This window comes from Cyanistes caeruleus, chromosome 1 (genome assembly GCF_971803275.1).
Source record: "Cyanistes caeruleus chromosome 1, bCyaCae1.hap1.1, whole genome shotgun sequence".
In the NCBI taxonomy this organism is placed as follows: domain Eukaryota; kingdom Metazoa; phylum Chordata; class Aves; order Passeriformes; family Paridae; genus Cyanistes; species Cyanistes caeruleus.
In genome coordinates, this window is record NC_141701.1 from 92,747,583 (window position 1) to 92,763,259 (window position 15,677).

The 15,677-nt window shown below is 37.4% G+C and overlaps 1 protein-coding gene across 2 annotated transcripts in view; it reads left to right on the forward strand.

Moving 5' to 3' along the window:
• CDKAL1 (CDKAL1 threonylcarbamoyladenosine tRNA methylthiotransferase) overlaps positions 1–15,677 on the forward strand; it is a 377,626-nt gene that overhangs the window by 348,545 nt on the left and 13,404 nt on the right. For both annotated transcript variants that reach the window (XM_086842602.1, XM_023919638.2), the window contains exons 14-15: positions 1,512–1,595; positions 5,591–5,755. In XM_086842602.1, coding sequence (XP_086698728.1) covers positions 1,512–1,595; positions 5,591–5,755 — 249 coding nt within the window. The remainder of the gene's footprint in view (positions 1–1,511; positions 1,596–5,590; positions 5,756–15,677) is intronic.

The window sequence follows — 15,677 nt, forward strand, 5'->3', positions numbered from 1 at the left end:
CTCAGGGATTTTACCCCTTCTGCTGTGTACCCCACAACTTCTGGTTCTAGAGAGTGAAGTCTGTCTGCCTTCGGGGAAATGAGCTGGGTCTCGCTGTCTGCCTTGCTTTCCAGGGTTTACTTTGGGAACGTTCCAGATAAATGCATGAGGAAGGGAAGGCAAGAGTTACTCTGTGAAGTTTTTCTTTTTAGCAAGTAGAGAATTATATATGTATCTCGTGTGTATACATATGTGTGTACATATATGTACTGTAATGCAGATGTGACATTGCTGTTCCTAGTTCTTAAAGCTCTGTTTTCTGCCATTAACTGTAAGAGAAAATCCTAATCTTATCTTTTACTGCTTGTACCTTAAAGAATCAAAACATTATTATCTGCTCTGCATCTTGCAGAGTTCACATGGAATTTATGATGGAAGTCTTAAAACTTGGGTGTAACAGCTGCCTCTAGGACGTGGTGGGAATCTCTCAGGGACAGGGGAGGGGAATGTAGCTTTGCTTATAGATAATAAAACTTTGGAGTAAAATGTGAAACCTTTCTGAGTCTCAAAATAGTAATAAAAGCAGTGAGTAAATTTAACTTGTTAGACAGTTGTAATTTGCAGAATGCATTTGTCAAATAGTTTGGAAATAATCGAGAGCGCATTAAGATGGAAAAAGTAGAGATGGGCTCAGACTGAAAATGTGAGCTAAATATCCTTCCAGGTTTGCAGAAATTTAGCTATACACTTCATCATAAACTCAGTAATGGACAATACCAGAGGTGTTATATGGGGGATTTTGAAATTTGGGGAAAGTCAGATTTTTTTCCATATCTGTTTGGTCCCTAAATGCAACTGATTTGTCTTGGCGTCTTCCATTTATTTTTAAAATTGGTGCTTCCTTTGAACTGTGTTAGTGCCTTTGGAAGTTGGGAAGTATAATTGAAACACAGCTCTTTCCAGGCCAGTGTTTATTTTGACTTTAATATGTTGGGTCTGTGAGTTGTTAAAAACTCTTCTTCTTGAGTCTTTGTAATATGCAGTGTTGGCTCCACTGTCATGGAAATCAATGTGATCTCATAAGTGCAGCAAAATGAGATCACCAAGAGGGGATAAGGAGATGTCCCAGCACTGTAAATAACAAGTGTGGCTTTTAAAGAAAAGACACCCTTTTGGTGATTGATGGCAGATTTTTTTCATTAGTTGGATGAAGATGTAATGGACTTTGTTCATATCTGACATTTTTATTTGCTGTCATGTTAATAAGTAAAAATCAGTTTGTATTTCTGAACTGGATTTTCATGTTAGGCCATTACAGCCCCCCAGTTCTGTCCCTTGATTCTGACTTGCAACCCTGCCAGTCTTAGACTCCTGTAAATAGGGTTTTCTCTACTACACTTTCTTGCTGATATAGACTTTCCTCAGAGAATTTGATTATTTCTGCTAAGGGCATTTGTTTGTAGCTGCAGTTGTCTTCTCAGTATAATTCATTGGTTTTGCTTTCTGAGTCATCTCTCATCTTTGTTTTCCAGGTTGGTGAGAGGCAGAGAGTTCTGGTAACAGAAGAATCCTTTGACTCCAATTACTACGTTGCTCACAATCCTTTCTATGAGCAGGTACAGTTAAATAAACCAAATAACATATTTTTGTTTTATCTTTGCTTTCTGATAATCCCAGCAATGCAGTGTGTCATAAAAAAAAAAATCTAGTAAAGAAATAAGCATTTTCCAGGAAACATGTGACTGTCAAGACTTTTTTATGAATTTTTTTTATTGTCTTGTAAACATAATTTACCTGAAATTTTGTTAAGAGATACACAGTGGGTATTTGAGTATACAGCATGGTCTAAGAAGCTCTTAATTATTGCAGTAATTTTAATTTATGTGTCCCCAAAGCATTGATTTCTGAGTAGAGTTGAGTCATGACAATTTGCATACATCTTTCTGAAAAGTGTTTCAGGCAACGCAATTTAAAAAAAATAAAAAATAAAAAATTCTAACAATAGAAGGGTCAGAAACTTTTTAAGATTAACACTTCAGCATGATATATTGTGTTTCATAGAATCATACAATGGTTTGGGCTGGAAGGGTCCCTGCTGGCCAGCTCTCTTTGGATGCAGCACAAAATACAATTGGCTTTCTCATCTCCAAGTGCACATTTCTGGCTCATGTCCAGCTTCTCATCCACCAGCACCCCCAAGTCCTTCTCAGCAGGAAAGTTCTCACTCTCCATGAGTTCTTCTCCCAGTCTGTACTTATGTCTGGGATTGCCCCAACCTGGCTGCAGCACCTTGCACTTGGACTTGTTGAACCTCATTATGTTTCTGTGTAGGTCCCCCTAATTCTCAAGCTTATGTAGGTCCCCCTTACTGGCATTCCTTCCTTCTAGTTTTTGTCATTTCCTTCTGTGTACTTCCTGTAGATAAATTCGTGCCAGACAAAAGCATTATCTTTGAGCTGGGAAGGAAGCTAGGAATTTTTGCTCAAAAGCAAAAATTACTTTCTTAAAACTGATAAAATTGGCTTTCCTGAATCATCGTGATTTTATTCTCCATTTTCTTGCATTAAGCTGTCTACAGTTTACTACCATTAGGTATTCAGTTCTCTGAACCTGGAGAGACTACAGATGATGGCTGTGCTTTCTTCTGGTTTTGGGTTTTGTTACAGAATTTATTTATTTATATTTCCTTAGAGTAACATTGTTATTCTTGAAATTTCTGTTTCTGTTAGATATCTGGGTGACTAATTATTTTTTCTTTGCTTTTTTTTTTTTTTTAATAAATCTCTGGATTTTTTTTTACCTATCCAACTTCTGTCTAAGTCTTATGCATCAGTGCTCCTTGATTTTGTAGCTTATCAGTCAGAGTTGAGGAATGTGGTCTTCCACATAGAGATTAAAAATAAATTTCTTGGGGCTTTTTTGTTCAATGCTTGTTTTATGGAAGCTTAATTAATTGAATGAAAAGCAATATGTACAGGAAACAAAGTGCTGATTTTTTTGTGTTGTGTTTGTACAGCACCTAATACAGCTCATGATTTGGGCTGGTAAAGAATTCACTAAATACAAATAGTCACACAGGGACTCATTTTAAATTCTCTTAGGGAAGAGATGCTTTCCATTAAGAAAATGTAAATCTCTTCCCTAAAATCTTATGTGTGAATTGTTTCATAAGGAAACATCTTTAGGAAAAAGGAAAAGTCCTACTGCTCACCCAGTTAAGGACAAGAATCCATGCTAGTAACCAAGATTAATAGCAGTAAATTGAATGATGGTAAACTGAAAACCACTCTAAAGTCTAAATATCATATTACATATTATTTAAGCTGAGTCCAGGTGTGGTGTTCTGTTAACTCAAATAGTTATTAAATGTCTTCACTGAGCTCATCTGTACTAAAAGGATTTGCTATTAAAGCCATATCAATAGGGCTGCACTGGCAGACTTAGTGGTAGAGCTGCAGCTGACACTTCTGAAGGCTTAGGTGATACAGTTTACATTGAACAGAGTAGTCTAAAGTGACCAAAAAGTGCTTTGCCACATCCACAGCCAAGGTGAGAGTTTCTGATGGTATGACTTAGTTTCTTAGAAATATCGTTGAAGGTTTTTTCTTGAAAAGTGCTTATATCAAAAAATGTCTGAGTGTATGCCAGACCTGGATGCTTGGTTGTTTACACTATCTCCCAGTTATTTCCACTTCTTTCTTTTTCTGAAGTTGGTTGTATTTTAAGTTACTTCCCTTTTGCATGAGGAGATAGAAGATTTACAGAGGTCATGAGCCCAGTGATATTCTCAGCTACCTAGTTTCCCTTTGATTTTAATTTCCCTAAGATGAATTACATGGTAAAAACTGTGATCCAGTCACGTTGTCACACCCTTTGAGAATTAGGGTCTTGGCTTTGTGTTAGCTTAGTCTCTCAAAGGCAAAGATGTCTGCTTTACTTGGAAGATGCTTAGGAAGCTCGGCAGAATCCTAGGATCTCAAAATGCTTACAGTCATGAACAACTTGAGTCCTCAGGGAAGAAGGGAAGCCCCTGGTGGTGATTTCCTCCAAGTGGGTCAATCAACACTTGTGATAGGTGGTGTTTGGCAAAAAATGGTCTCCAAATGTGGGTGGCACAGTTTTTTTTCTCTGAAAGTCCTCTACACATGTGGTCCTAAAAATGAAGCCATTTTAAGGCATTTCAATTTCAGCATCAAAGAATCAAGATACAGTGATGTGATCATCACAAAAGCTCTGCTCAGCCCTGGCGAGGCCACACCTGGAGTGCTGTCTCCAATTCTGGGCTCCTCAGGACACAGGAGACGTGGAGCAGCTGGAGTAGGACCAGTGTAGGGCAGCAAAGATGATCAGGGGCCTGGAGCATCTCTCTTATGAGGAAAGGCTGAGGGAGCTGGGCCTGTTCAGCCTCAAGAAGAGGTGACTGCGAGGGGATCTCATCCATGTCCATAAGCATCTGAAGGGAGGATGCCTGAGGATGTTTCCAGGTTCTTCTCAGTGGTGCCAAGCAATTGGACAAGAGGCAAGGGGCAGAAACTGATGTATGGGAAATTCCACCTGAACATGAGGAAGAACTTCCTTATGTGTGGATGACCGAGCACTGGGACTAGATTGCCCAGAGAGGGTGTGGAGTCTCCCTCACTGGAGAAATTCCAGAACTGCCTGGGCGCAATCCTGCGCCATGTGCTCTACAATTTAACAGGGAGATTGAATCAGATGACCCCTCTGAGACCCCTTCCAACCTCACCCATCCTGCATGTGGATGAGCTTCAGGTAAATGTTATTTAACAAGTCTCCATGATTCAATTTTTCATTATAAACAGTATAAAAAATATAATCTCATCAGGAAATCACTTCACTTTTCTTTTTCAACTGCTTACCTATTTTAGAGCTGTTTTAAGTCCATTTATTCTTCCAGCAAAAAATGTTGCTCCTGTATTTTGGGATCTTTCTTTTTTTAAATGCACGACCTAGGAACATCTGTTATGTGCTGTCTTTCTTGTGAAGTGGGACTGTCTGATATCATGGTTGTGCAAATTCAGGAAAGAGCGGCATTAGTTGCTGACCCAAGAAACAGTCGTCCATTTTTACAGGCATTCATTGTCAATCATGCATCTCAGCTGGAAAGGATCTGCACAATCAAAATATAAAGGCTTTTGCAAAGAGAAACAAGGGTATACTTTCTGTCCTGAAGCCTTTACAGACTCAGAAAATTTTCTTTTTAAAAAGTGTCATGGGACGGAGATGAAAATGGGAAGTCAGTCAGTTACAGCAGTCAGTTTGAACTGTGTAGTACAAATGCCCTTGAGAACTGTTTGGGTCTGGATTCAAAAGCTTCAATTCAGGCCCAACTTTCTCATCAATCAAAAACATGACTTAAGGAATCCGTTGGAGTTGAAAAGAGCTGAGCTAGCACTGCAAAGCTCTTGTAGAATTCAGGCTGGAGATCTTACTGGTCAAGTGTGCCAGGGGCTGTAATGTACACTGGTGACTAAAATGTTTAAGTTTTAGGATTTTCTCTGATGTTTATCAAAAATCTGTTTTCTGAGTGGATACTAGAGACTCTAATGTTCTTTGTGGTATTTAGTAACTATGTCTTTATTTTATGTTAAAGGTTCTTGTACCAAAGGATCCTCTGTTAATGGGCAAGATGGTAGAAGTGAATATTTATGAAGCTGGGAAACATTTCATGAAGGGGCAGCCAGTATCAGATGCCAGAGTTCACACTGCATCCATCAGAAGACCATTAGCAAAAGGAGAAGTTTCTGGTTTAACAGAGGTGAGTAAAAGACATTTTCTGCTTTACTACATTGGCAAATCCACAGCTGTTCAAGCAAAATTATTCCATGCTATGTATCTGTTATCATTTTATAGTTCCCATTTATATATGCATGAAGCTTTAATCTTTTCTGACAGATTGAAATCTGAATTCAAAATATGTTTTTGCTGATGCCCATAGCTTTACTTTGCTGACCATAAAGGAATTAATACCCTTGTTTCTAGATGCAAGATGAGGAAAGAACTTATTAGAATCTGAAAGATTAAACACCAGTATTTATATAATTCAATGTATTTCAGTTTAGCGGAAGGATGAATCAGTTTACTTTTCTTTACAAAGCTGTTTTTAAAAAAACATGTATTGATTGCATATCTGTTACAACAAGTCTAAACACTATTCAGGGATTCAAAATTAATTGATGGGTAGAGGTGCAGAATATTTAAAATATATTTTGGAAAAAGGTCAACATTTCATTTAGTCAGGTAAAGAAAATGAAACTCTTTTAAAAAGAGATCTGATTCTTATTTTACAGCTCAGTAGATATGGCTGTTAGCCAAGTATTCTCATAGATTTCATGGAGCTCTAGTTGTAAAAACTGATGGAGTGTGAAATGAAAATGTGTATCACATTTCTAAGCATCATTTGATGTCCTTTCTCCAGCACTGTTGTTAGGATCTCCAAAAATATGTAGCACATGGGAGAAGGATAATTTGCAGTTTATCAGCCACCTTACTGCTTTTACAGTAAATTGCTGATAAGTATTAAAGTATATACATGTCCTTGTTTATGTTCTAAGTAGTCACATTTAAAATACATCATCAAGGCATACCCTAGGTGACCAGTGTTAAGCTGAGCTCCTTGGTCTCCTGAATAAGCCTGGCTGTGGAAACATAGAGCAGCAATAATGCACTCCCTTGTAATGCACCTACTGTAATGTGTTCAGCAGATCATGACACTTAGGCACAAACACATTACTAAGCTCTCCATTAATATTGTCTGTGTGTGTGTGTATAATGGCCTGATAAGGGTCTGGAAGAGATAAAAAACAGCCAAAACCTTCAAATTGTCTGGTTGGACTATGTGGCTATTTAAACACAGCTGATTTTTTCATCAGAATGTTTTTTTTTAAATAATCTGCTGGAACAGAACCAAGACAATTAAACTGACTATGTGCTGCCAGAAGCTTGTAGATGGGGACAAGCAAGCAGACTCTTGACTGAATTTTTTTATGTTAAAATGAGAGATAAAATTATTAAAATCAAAGATGCTGATAATTTCCATAGGGACTCATTGAGATATATAGGTCTTGTCCTGCCCTTTGGATAGGCACAAACAAGTACCTGGACTCCCCCTGTAAATGGCTGCAGCTAGCAAATGATAAGGCAAATTGCTTTTCGTGACTTTTGTGCTTACCAGTGCTCCTTGAAGGGAGTATCTTATATATGGTTGGTCCACTGGAAATGTTAGGAACTTTTGTTTAATGGAAAAAAATAGATTCTCGGTATTTCAGTAAATGGAACGCCTTTGTTACATATAAGCTGCAGCTGAAAGCTTTTAATCACACTTGGCCAATGTATAATGCATAGAACATGAACTGAAATTCTTAGTGGGAAGTTCATCCTGAAAAATCTTACATACAGATAGAAACTCAGGAGCTTTCTTTAGGTTTCCAGAAAAAAAAAAAAAAAAAAAAATCAATTTGCCACACAAGTTACTTTGGATTTCTGGCGGGCTGCAAAGTGCAATTTGGGTTGCCCTGTTTGGTTGGACTGCTGGGAAACACTTCCTGCTGTGTGTGCTCAAGACAGAGTTCAGTTCCAAACATTCAAAGATGCTCTGAGCAAGATAAAAGGGGCAACATATGAGGGTCATGTGAGCCTTTTGTAGCTTGTTACGTTCATGGACGGCAGGTTGGGGAAAGATGAAGGAGGCAGCTCAGAGCAGATGAATTCAGATAATCACTCAAAAGTAGCAAAATATCTTGGATCTTTATCAAGATCTCAAGTGTCTTCGCTAGGTTTTCTGCAGCATGCAGAACTAAAATTTTGGATAACTTTTCCATGCAAGAATTAAGGTCTGCTCATTATTAATGGTGGTTTCATTAACTTACATAGGACACAGTAAAAGGGATTTCAAAATCCATAACAGCTGCACTTCTTTCTGTTGAGGAATGCTCACAGAAAGAGTGAAAGCTTTTGAAACTAGTTTTTAGGGAAATTAATCAGTTGAGAGCACCATCATGTGAGGGTGTCAAAGCAAGTCATAAACTCATCCAAAGCAAGAAGGTACTTGTAGAGATGCTGTGAGAAGTATCTCCAAAGAATCAGAGCTTATTTGCAATTGTGTGCTCTCTTTCCCATCTCATACATAACCCTCAACATTTTTTTCTGACAAATTCAGAGTGAACACCACAAGCAAGATGTGTGTCTGAAGGAACAGTTGTAGGCCTTTTTTTACCTTTTTGGCTGCATTACTCTAGCAGCAAATTGGTCCAAAGAAATAAAAGAAGTAGGTCACCAACTGGAGTCAACAGATTTGACTGAAAAAGAGGGAATGCAAAGTGCAAAAACACAAAGGACAATTGATTAAAAATATTCCATAAAATAATCACACACTGTGTATATGTCACAAGTAAGGAGGCAAATATATATAGAATTAATACTGAGTATTTCTAACATTTCCTTCTTTTCTAGTGTATGAAGAACACAGCTAATATGTATGTCCATTAATGTACTAATGATGCTGGATGTCTTACAGTTGTTATACTCCTTAAGGAAAAATCTGTAACCAAGTAGATGGGCTTAGAACAAGGTCTTGACTTTCAGTAATGGTAGGCTCTGTGGTAGAATTTGGGACAGGAAGGACAGAGGAGTCTTGGAGTCAGCAGCGCGGGTTAAAAAGCTGTCAAAGCAATCAGACTTAGTGATTGTAGTGGACATATTAAGTAGTAAAATGCACAAGTATTTGCCAGGATTTTTTTAATATTTTATTTCAGCATGAATTTTCTTATAAAAGCCACTCAAAAGGGAGTGATGTCTTTAAGTGGCACAATTTTACAGGAGGGCTGTTTAGGGAGGCAAACACTTCTGGGAGTTCTAGTTGACAGATCTACTGTAGACTTGCTTGGGTTTAAAATATGCAGTTGCTGATTCAGTAATAGAACCATGCTTAGAAGGCATACATTGCAGAGGATATATAGGTAAAAGTTGAAGTCAATCAAGGCATTTTTTGATTTGGTTCTAATAAATCTAAGATTAGTGTATTTATTTATGTATTAATAGATAAATATTTATTAATATTTATTTATTAATATTAACATTTTTTATGTCCAGTATGTGAACTGGACATTAAAAAATAGTGACAGTAACATTAAAAGGAACATTTAGACAAAACAAACTTGTCATGAGTTAGTAACTGCAATTACAAATACCAGTGCATAAGTGTTTCAAAGTTTTGATCAATATTTAGTTCTGTTAAGTTTCACAAGAAGAAAAAGAAGATGTAAATGGTGTAGATGTTACATCCTTTCGTTGAGGTAGTCTTGAAGTTGACAAAGTATTAAGAGTACACTTCAGCATTTTGAGATTCAGAAAAGCAATTTAGCATGTTTTCTGTGTTCTTAAGCACTCTGGTAAACTCGTATTTGAGGATTTCGAGGTGTGTTTGCAAGGCACATAGTGTTGAGTATGTTATTTTTGGATAATATTTTTGAAAAGTCAGCAGTGTATATCAACAGTCTGAATGTAATCTAATTTTTAAGAAAAACAATTTTAATATTTGTATTAGTTTTATTTGGCCATATTTACGGATCTTGACTGTTTCTCAGCAGCATAGAGTAAAATACCTAGTAAACGTATCCTGTTTACAGACAAATGTTTGCCCAAAACTATTCATTGAAAAAAAAAGTAGGAATCTGCAAGAATATGATCTCTTGTTAGAACCAGAAATAGCTCATGTTATGCTTCTGTACTCCAAAAATAATTCTGGTTGTTTACATATGTTCTGTGACTAGAAGAAGAAAATACTGCAGGATGAGAAATATATGTAGAAAAGACCAAAGGGCTGAGGAATAAAAATAAACGGCTGGCTACCTGCCAGAGTTGCAATGCATTGCCAGAATCAAAGCCCCATAAGTCTGAGGGCCTTTGGTGGGAAATTTTAATCAGATGGAAAATTAAGGCAACAGAAAAAAATAATTTTAACAGGCTGTTTAATCCCCAGTCATGATTATTTTATGTTCATAGTTCATGTTTTTGTAATGCATCTATGACTGACTTTCTTTTCAAACAAATACAGGCACATCTTTAGTGTTTTCTGTTTTCTATTGGTTTCTGTGATGATATTTTCCATGTCTAACACTTCCCCTCTGAATGGCATCTGCTGGGAGCCACCATTTGCAATGTCTCCTTTTGTAAGTCCAGGGTCTTAGTGCACATCTCTGTGGCTCCCAGGCCTTGGAAATACCCACAGTTGGCCTGTTAAGCTAACAGCTATTCAAGTCATTGGGCTCTTTGGAGGAAATGAGGAGTGAGGCACTGATTTTTAGTTAACAACCAATTATTTGCTTGTTCCTGTTTTCACCCCATCCTCCCTGCGTTTTAACTGCAGTAGGTTATTGTGGCATTGTGCTCCTGGATTCTAATGAAGACACTTTGTTACTGGTCTTCCAGTTAAGCCACAAATATTTTCTAGTTACATGAGCAAAAGATGACCTTTAAACATCACCCAGCCTTTTTTCTGATGTTAAGAAACAGGAAAGATGCATATATCAAACACTTCTTTATAGCCTGCCAGAAAGAAAATTCAGCAAAGCATAGCTTAAAGGAAACTCTCTGATCTCAGGTAGAAAGGGTGCTTCACTTGCAGGCAAAATAAAATGGAGAAGGGGGAAGAAAATATTTTCTGCTGGAACAGAAATGAAAGAAATCATGTCAGAATTAAGATCTCTATATTGGGAACTTCCTTCAAGGACTTGGAAGGAAATATGGAAGATAGGCATTAATAAGCACAGTTTTTACATGTGCTGGAGTTTCAAAGTGGTGGAAAATTTGGTTCCCGAACAGGAACTAGAGATCAGAGATTTAGGGCAAAAAGAGAATGAGGAAGCAAATTTTAGATCAAAAAATGGAATAGAGGTGTGAGTAGAGGAATCTTTCATAAAATACAGCAAGTAGAAAAGTATGAGAAATGCTGATGAAAGATTGGAATTTCCAAAGAAGAAAGATAAACTAATACAGAATATACCTTTTACCTCTCTCAGAAAGCTACTTTGCAAAGGGATCTTTGTATCACAAAGTCCAAGAAAGGGCAGTTTGAGAAATGTGGTTTTTCTTAAAGAGAAACATATTGACAAAAAAAGGAACATTTTCTATGTAAAATCATTTTCAGGTGATGCTTTATGAAAATATGATGCACTACTTGGTGCTCTTGCATTCTTAGGAACATACCTTGTGTTAGGTCAGATGAATTCTCTCCTGCTTTCTGACACCTTTTTTGTGACACTAGGCTGAGTGGTGCAGTTGTCACACCTGAAGGATGGAATGCCATCCAGAGGGACTTGGACAAACTCAAGCACTGGGCCCATGGGAATCTCATGATGTTTAACAGGACCAAGTGCGAGGTGCTGCAGGACAATCCCTAGTATGAACACAGACTGCAGTAAGAACAGGTCCAGAGCAGCCCTGCAGAGAAGGACTTGGGGGTGCAGGTGGGTGAGAGGCTGGACATGACCCAGCAGTGTGCACTCCCAGCCCAGAAAGCCAAACGTGTCCTGGGCTGTATCCAAAGCAGTGTGAGCTGCAGGGCAGGGAGGGGATTCTGTCCCTCTTTTCTGGTGAGACCCCACCTGCAGTGCTGCATCAGCTCTGGGGTGCCAGCACAGGAAGGACATGGACCTTGGAGCAAGTGCAGAGGAGGGACAGCAAGATGGTCAGAGGGATGGAGAACCTCTCCTATGGGGAAAGGCTGGGAGAATTGCGTTTGTTCAGCCTGGAAAAGGAGGAAACTTGGGGTTAACCTCATTGTGGCCTTCCATTATCTGAAAGGAATCTGCAGCAAAGAAGGAGAGGAACATTTTACATGAGCAGGTAGTGACAGGACAAGGGGGAATGCATTCAAAGTAAAAGACAGTAAGTTTAGATTACATATACAGAAAAAATTCTGTACTGTGAGGGAATGAGGCACTGGAACAGGTTGCCCAGAGAACTGTGTGTGTCCCATCTCTAGAGGTGTTCAAGGCCAGGTTGGATGGAGCTTTGACAACCTGATTTAGTGGGAGGTGTCCCTGCCCATGGCAGGGGAATTGGAAACAGAGGATCTTCAAGGTCCCTTCCAACACAAAACATTATACGATTCAATGATTCTCTGAAAAAACTGATTGTAGGGCAAAGTGTGCAAGTATTTAGTGCTTTTGCATGTATTAATCTGTTTTATTTAATGTGTTACTTGTATTCCCTACTGGTTGTAAATAGAGGTTATAAAAGATGGTGTAAAATCTTTCTTAATAAATCTTTTTTTCTTACGTTTTCTTCAGTTATTTCATGGAGGTCTCTATAAAGTTAATGTAATAGGTATATTTCCTTTTGAAGAGCAGAGCTCAATGCCACCTATGGATGATTTTTAAAAGCACCTTCAAAGCCTCATTTTTTCCTGAAAATTTGTCACGTGCTGTTTCTTAGATGCTGATTTTCATGACCTACACATTCTCTGCATGCTGTGATGTCTTTGTTTATTTGAGGAATTGAGTTGACTTGAATTTTATTTCTGTGTGAAGGCCCATTTTTTTGCTTAATATTTGAAACTTGCAATCAAGTCTTTCTTATGGGCAGAATAAATTTTTCTTGCTGGGTTTAGATAAACACTGGTTTGAATTACAGGTAGTGGTTTGGGAATTTTAGTCAATGCTGGTCTTTAGGAGCATACTTAGCCACTGTCTGAGACAAACACTTGAATGTAAGTCAGGCACTGTGGGTCCTGGGTGTGGGCTGGGTGACTTCTTTGTTTCCAGCCTTAGCTGCTATAATTCAATGAACATATTAATTTAGCCATTTGATGACTCGCAAACTGGAACAGAAGGTAGTGCAAGTGTTGATCCAACACATTTCTCTAACCTACTCAGAGGGCTAAAATACACAGACGTGATTTAAGACAGCAAACCCAAGAGCCAGCATAAGACCTTCACCAAGTAGTTTTATCCTGGTGTCCTTAATTTAATGGGCATGTTGTCTTTCTGTCCATCCTTCTGGCAGGGCTGAATTTCAACTGCAGTGATCAAAGCTCAGCTGCAACAACACATATTACATAGACCCTTTTCAAACAAATGCTCACCACAATCCATTCAGGTGAAAATATCTGAACTTTTATTTATTTACTTTTAATTTTCTCAATAGACAGTGTTATTTTGCTGAATGTCACTGTTTAATCACGTAAATTACATAATTATGTGAATCCTGTGCAGTTCATGCAATAAATGGAAATAGTAATGGCTGGGAGGATTCAACTCTTAAGTCATTTTCTGGAGAATAAGCAAAGGTTAAAAGAAATGTTCTACCCCTTCTGCCTCCAGAAGTAAAACTCTAAGTGCTAAAACAGTTCTGCTATTTTTGTGAATTATTTCTAGTACTCAACCTGCTGATGCTGCACTGCAATATCAGTATGTGGGTTCTGCTGTCTGTTGGCATAGGGAGATGTGTAGCCATGGTAATTTTAACTACTTGACACTCCCTGTAATATTTAGGAGTTCCTTTTAAAATATTTTTTCTTTTCCATCAGATCTCTAACAAGCAGACCCCAGGAAAAATTTAATAGCATTTGGTTTTGGTAATCCTTTATTGTTTAATATACCAATGTTCAGTAAGTTATAATTGGCTTTCAGGAGAAAAATATAGCAGCCACAACTTTTCTCAATTTTTATATTGTTTTGGAAGTCACCTACATCCAACCCACAAAAATCATCATAGGTTTGAATTTTATACCTCTCCAGAAGACTTTAATACAAAGATAGGTGAAGGATATTCAGCTCACGTGTACATTTTATCTCTGCTTGCAGTATTTAGTCATCCACTTTCTTTTTATTAGTACTCCTTAGATCACCAAAAAGCACACTTGGGCAGTATTTCTCTCTCCATTCCTTCCCTGTCTCTCCTTTCCCTGTGAGCAAATACACAGTAAGAGGTATCAGCTATTTATGTCTTGAGTGGATGTTATTTCTATCTGTTCCCCCTTTATTGAAGGTATAATTAAAATAGCCTCTCTACATGAATACTTGAAAGGGACAGCACAAAAAGGGCACATGTAGCTCTTGATACAGTTTTCCCCATCACCAAATGAAAGGTCAGTAGGAGGTTTGAATTTACACATACGAAGTTCTGGAATGTTGAACATCCGCCTCTTAGAAATGTATTTGTTTCCAAAACCATTGAAGTGAGATGATTCATTACCTTTGAGATTGTTTTGAAGGGCAATAAAAATTACAGTCATGAGATTAAGCTATTTTTTAAACTAAAAACTGTTTTGAAGTGTAGCTAGTTTAAAAAAAATTGCCAAACCATGTTAAAGGTAAACTGCCATGTTCTGTATGTTAATATTATTACATGTTCAAAATATTTATTAGATTCTGAGTAGATTAATGGGTTTCTAATAGTCTAATAATATTCTTTGTGTTCTTGCTTATTCCCTTTATGATAATGAGAATTGCTAAGGTATACGTAAATTTTGCAAGTAACTCTTTTTTTTTATTCTGACAAATCTATTGAAAAAGCATTGAACTGCTCTGCAATATTAGGATTAATTGTGAATTATAGTAGGATACCCAGAAACGTTTTTAATCATAATTTTTTCAGTCAGCCTTTTATAATATTTGGATGTAGTGATTTATGCTTGTGCTTTTAACATACTTATAAGAGATTTATTAGAAATTAGAGATTTTTGCTTTTAATTTTGTGTTGTCAAGGGTAATAAGATAAAGAAAAAGCATAAGAAAAAAGGGAGAAGGCTTTTCAGTAAGAGAAAGAAACAAATTTTGTAAGGTTTTGTAATTTTTGTAATATTTTCTAATTTATAGCTGGGGAAGATGACTGCTTATAAAAATCCAAAGGTACATTTGCAGGGGCTATGTCTTTGACTGAAATTAAATTGCAGTTGAACAATAAGTTCTATTTGATGGTTGCATTGGAGGAAAGGTATCTTAAAATATGCAAATACCATACTTCAGTGAAGTGGATGTGAAATTCACAGCCTTAAATTTAGTCCACCAAGGATATACTCCTAACTACCCTAGAATATCCAAAAAACTTACTGTGACTGTTGAACACATGAAAATTAATAAAGACAGTCCACAGAATGCTACAGCATCTAAGCAAGCTTAGAAATGGTGCTTATGCAAAGGTCACGTACAGTAACTTTGTGTTTGTGCAGGCTGTATTCCATATCGAGTTTAACATTCCCTCCAGATCCTTTATCATGCCTTTAGCTATTAAAGCATGTTGTTGGAGATTTACTGGACCAAACAACAATAGACATAAACCCTTGGCCTCCTACTACAATCTCTCCCACTAAGATACTTTTAAAGGAGTCTTCTCAAACTACAGGGGTAATAATCACTGTAAAAATTTGCATTCTCTCTTTAAGGAGCTTGGCTCAGTGCCTGTGAGTTTTCACAGGACCTGACTCCTAAACTGAGCCTTAGGATCAGTTCTTATTTTCAGCAATTTCCAAAACAAGCAGTTCCTGTGGGCTTTATCAAAGACCATTAGGTAAAAGAAACACAGAAATTACTGGTTATATAAGTACTTTGTTAAAGACAGCTTTACTTGTGGTTAGTGTACAATACACCAATCTTGATAACCTTCCTCTGACTACTTCCCAGTATATTTAAATTACTTGAAGAGTTCTCCCACTAAAATTTATTATTTCAGACTTGAGA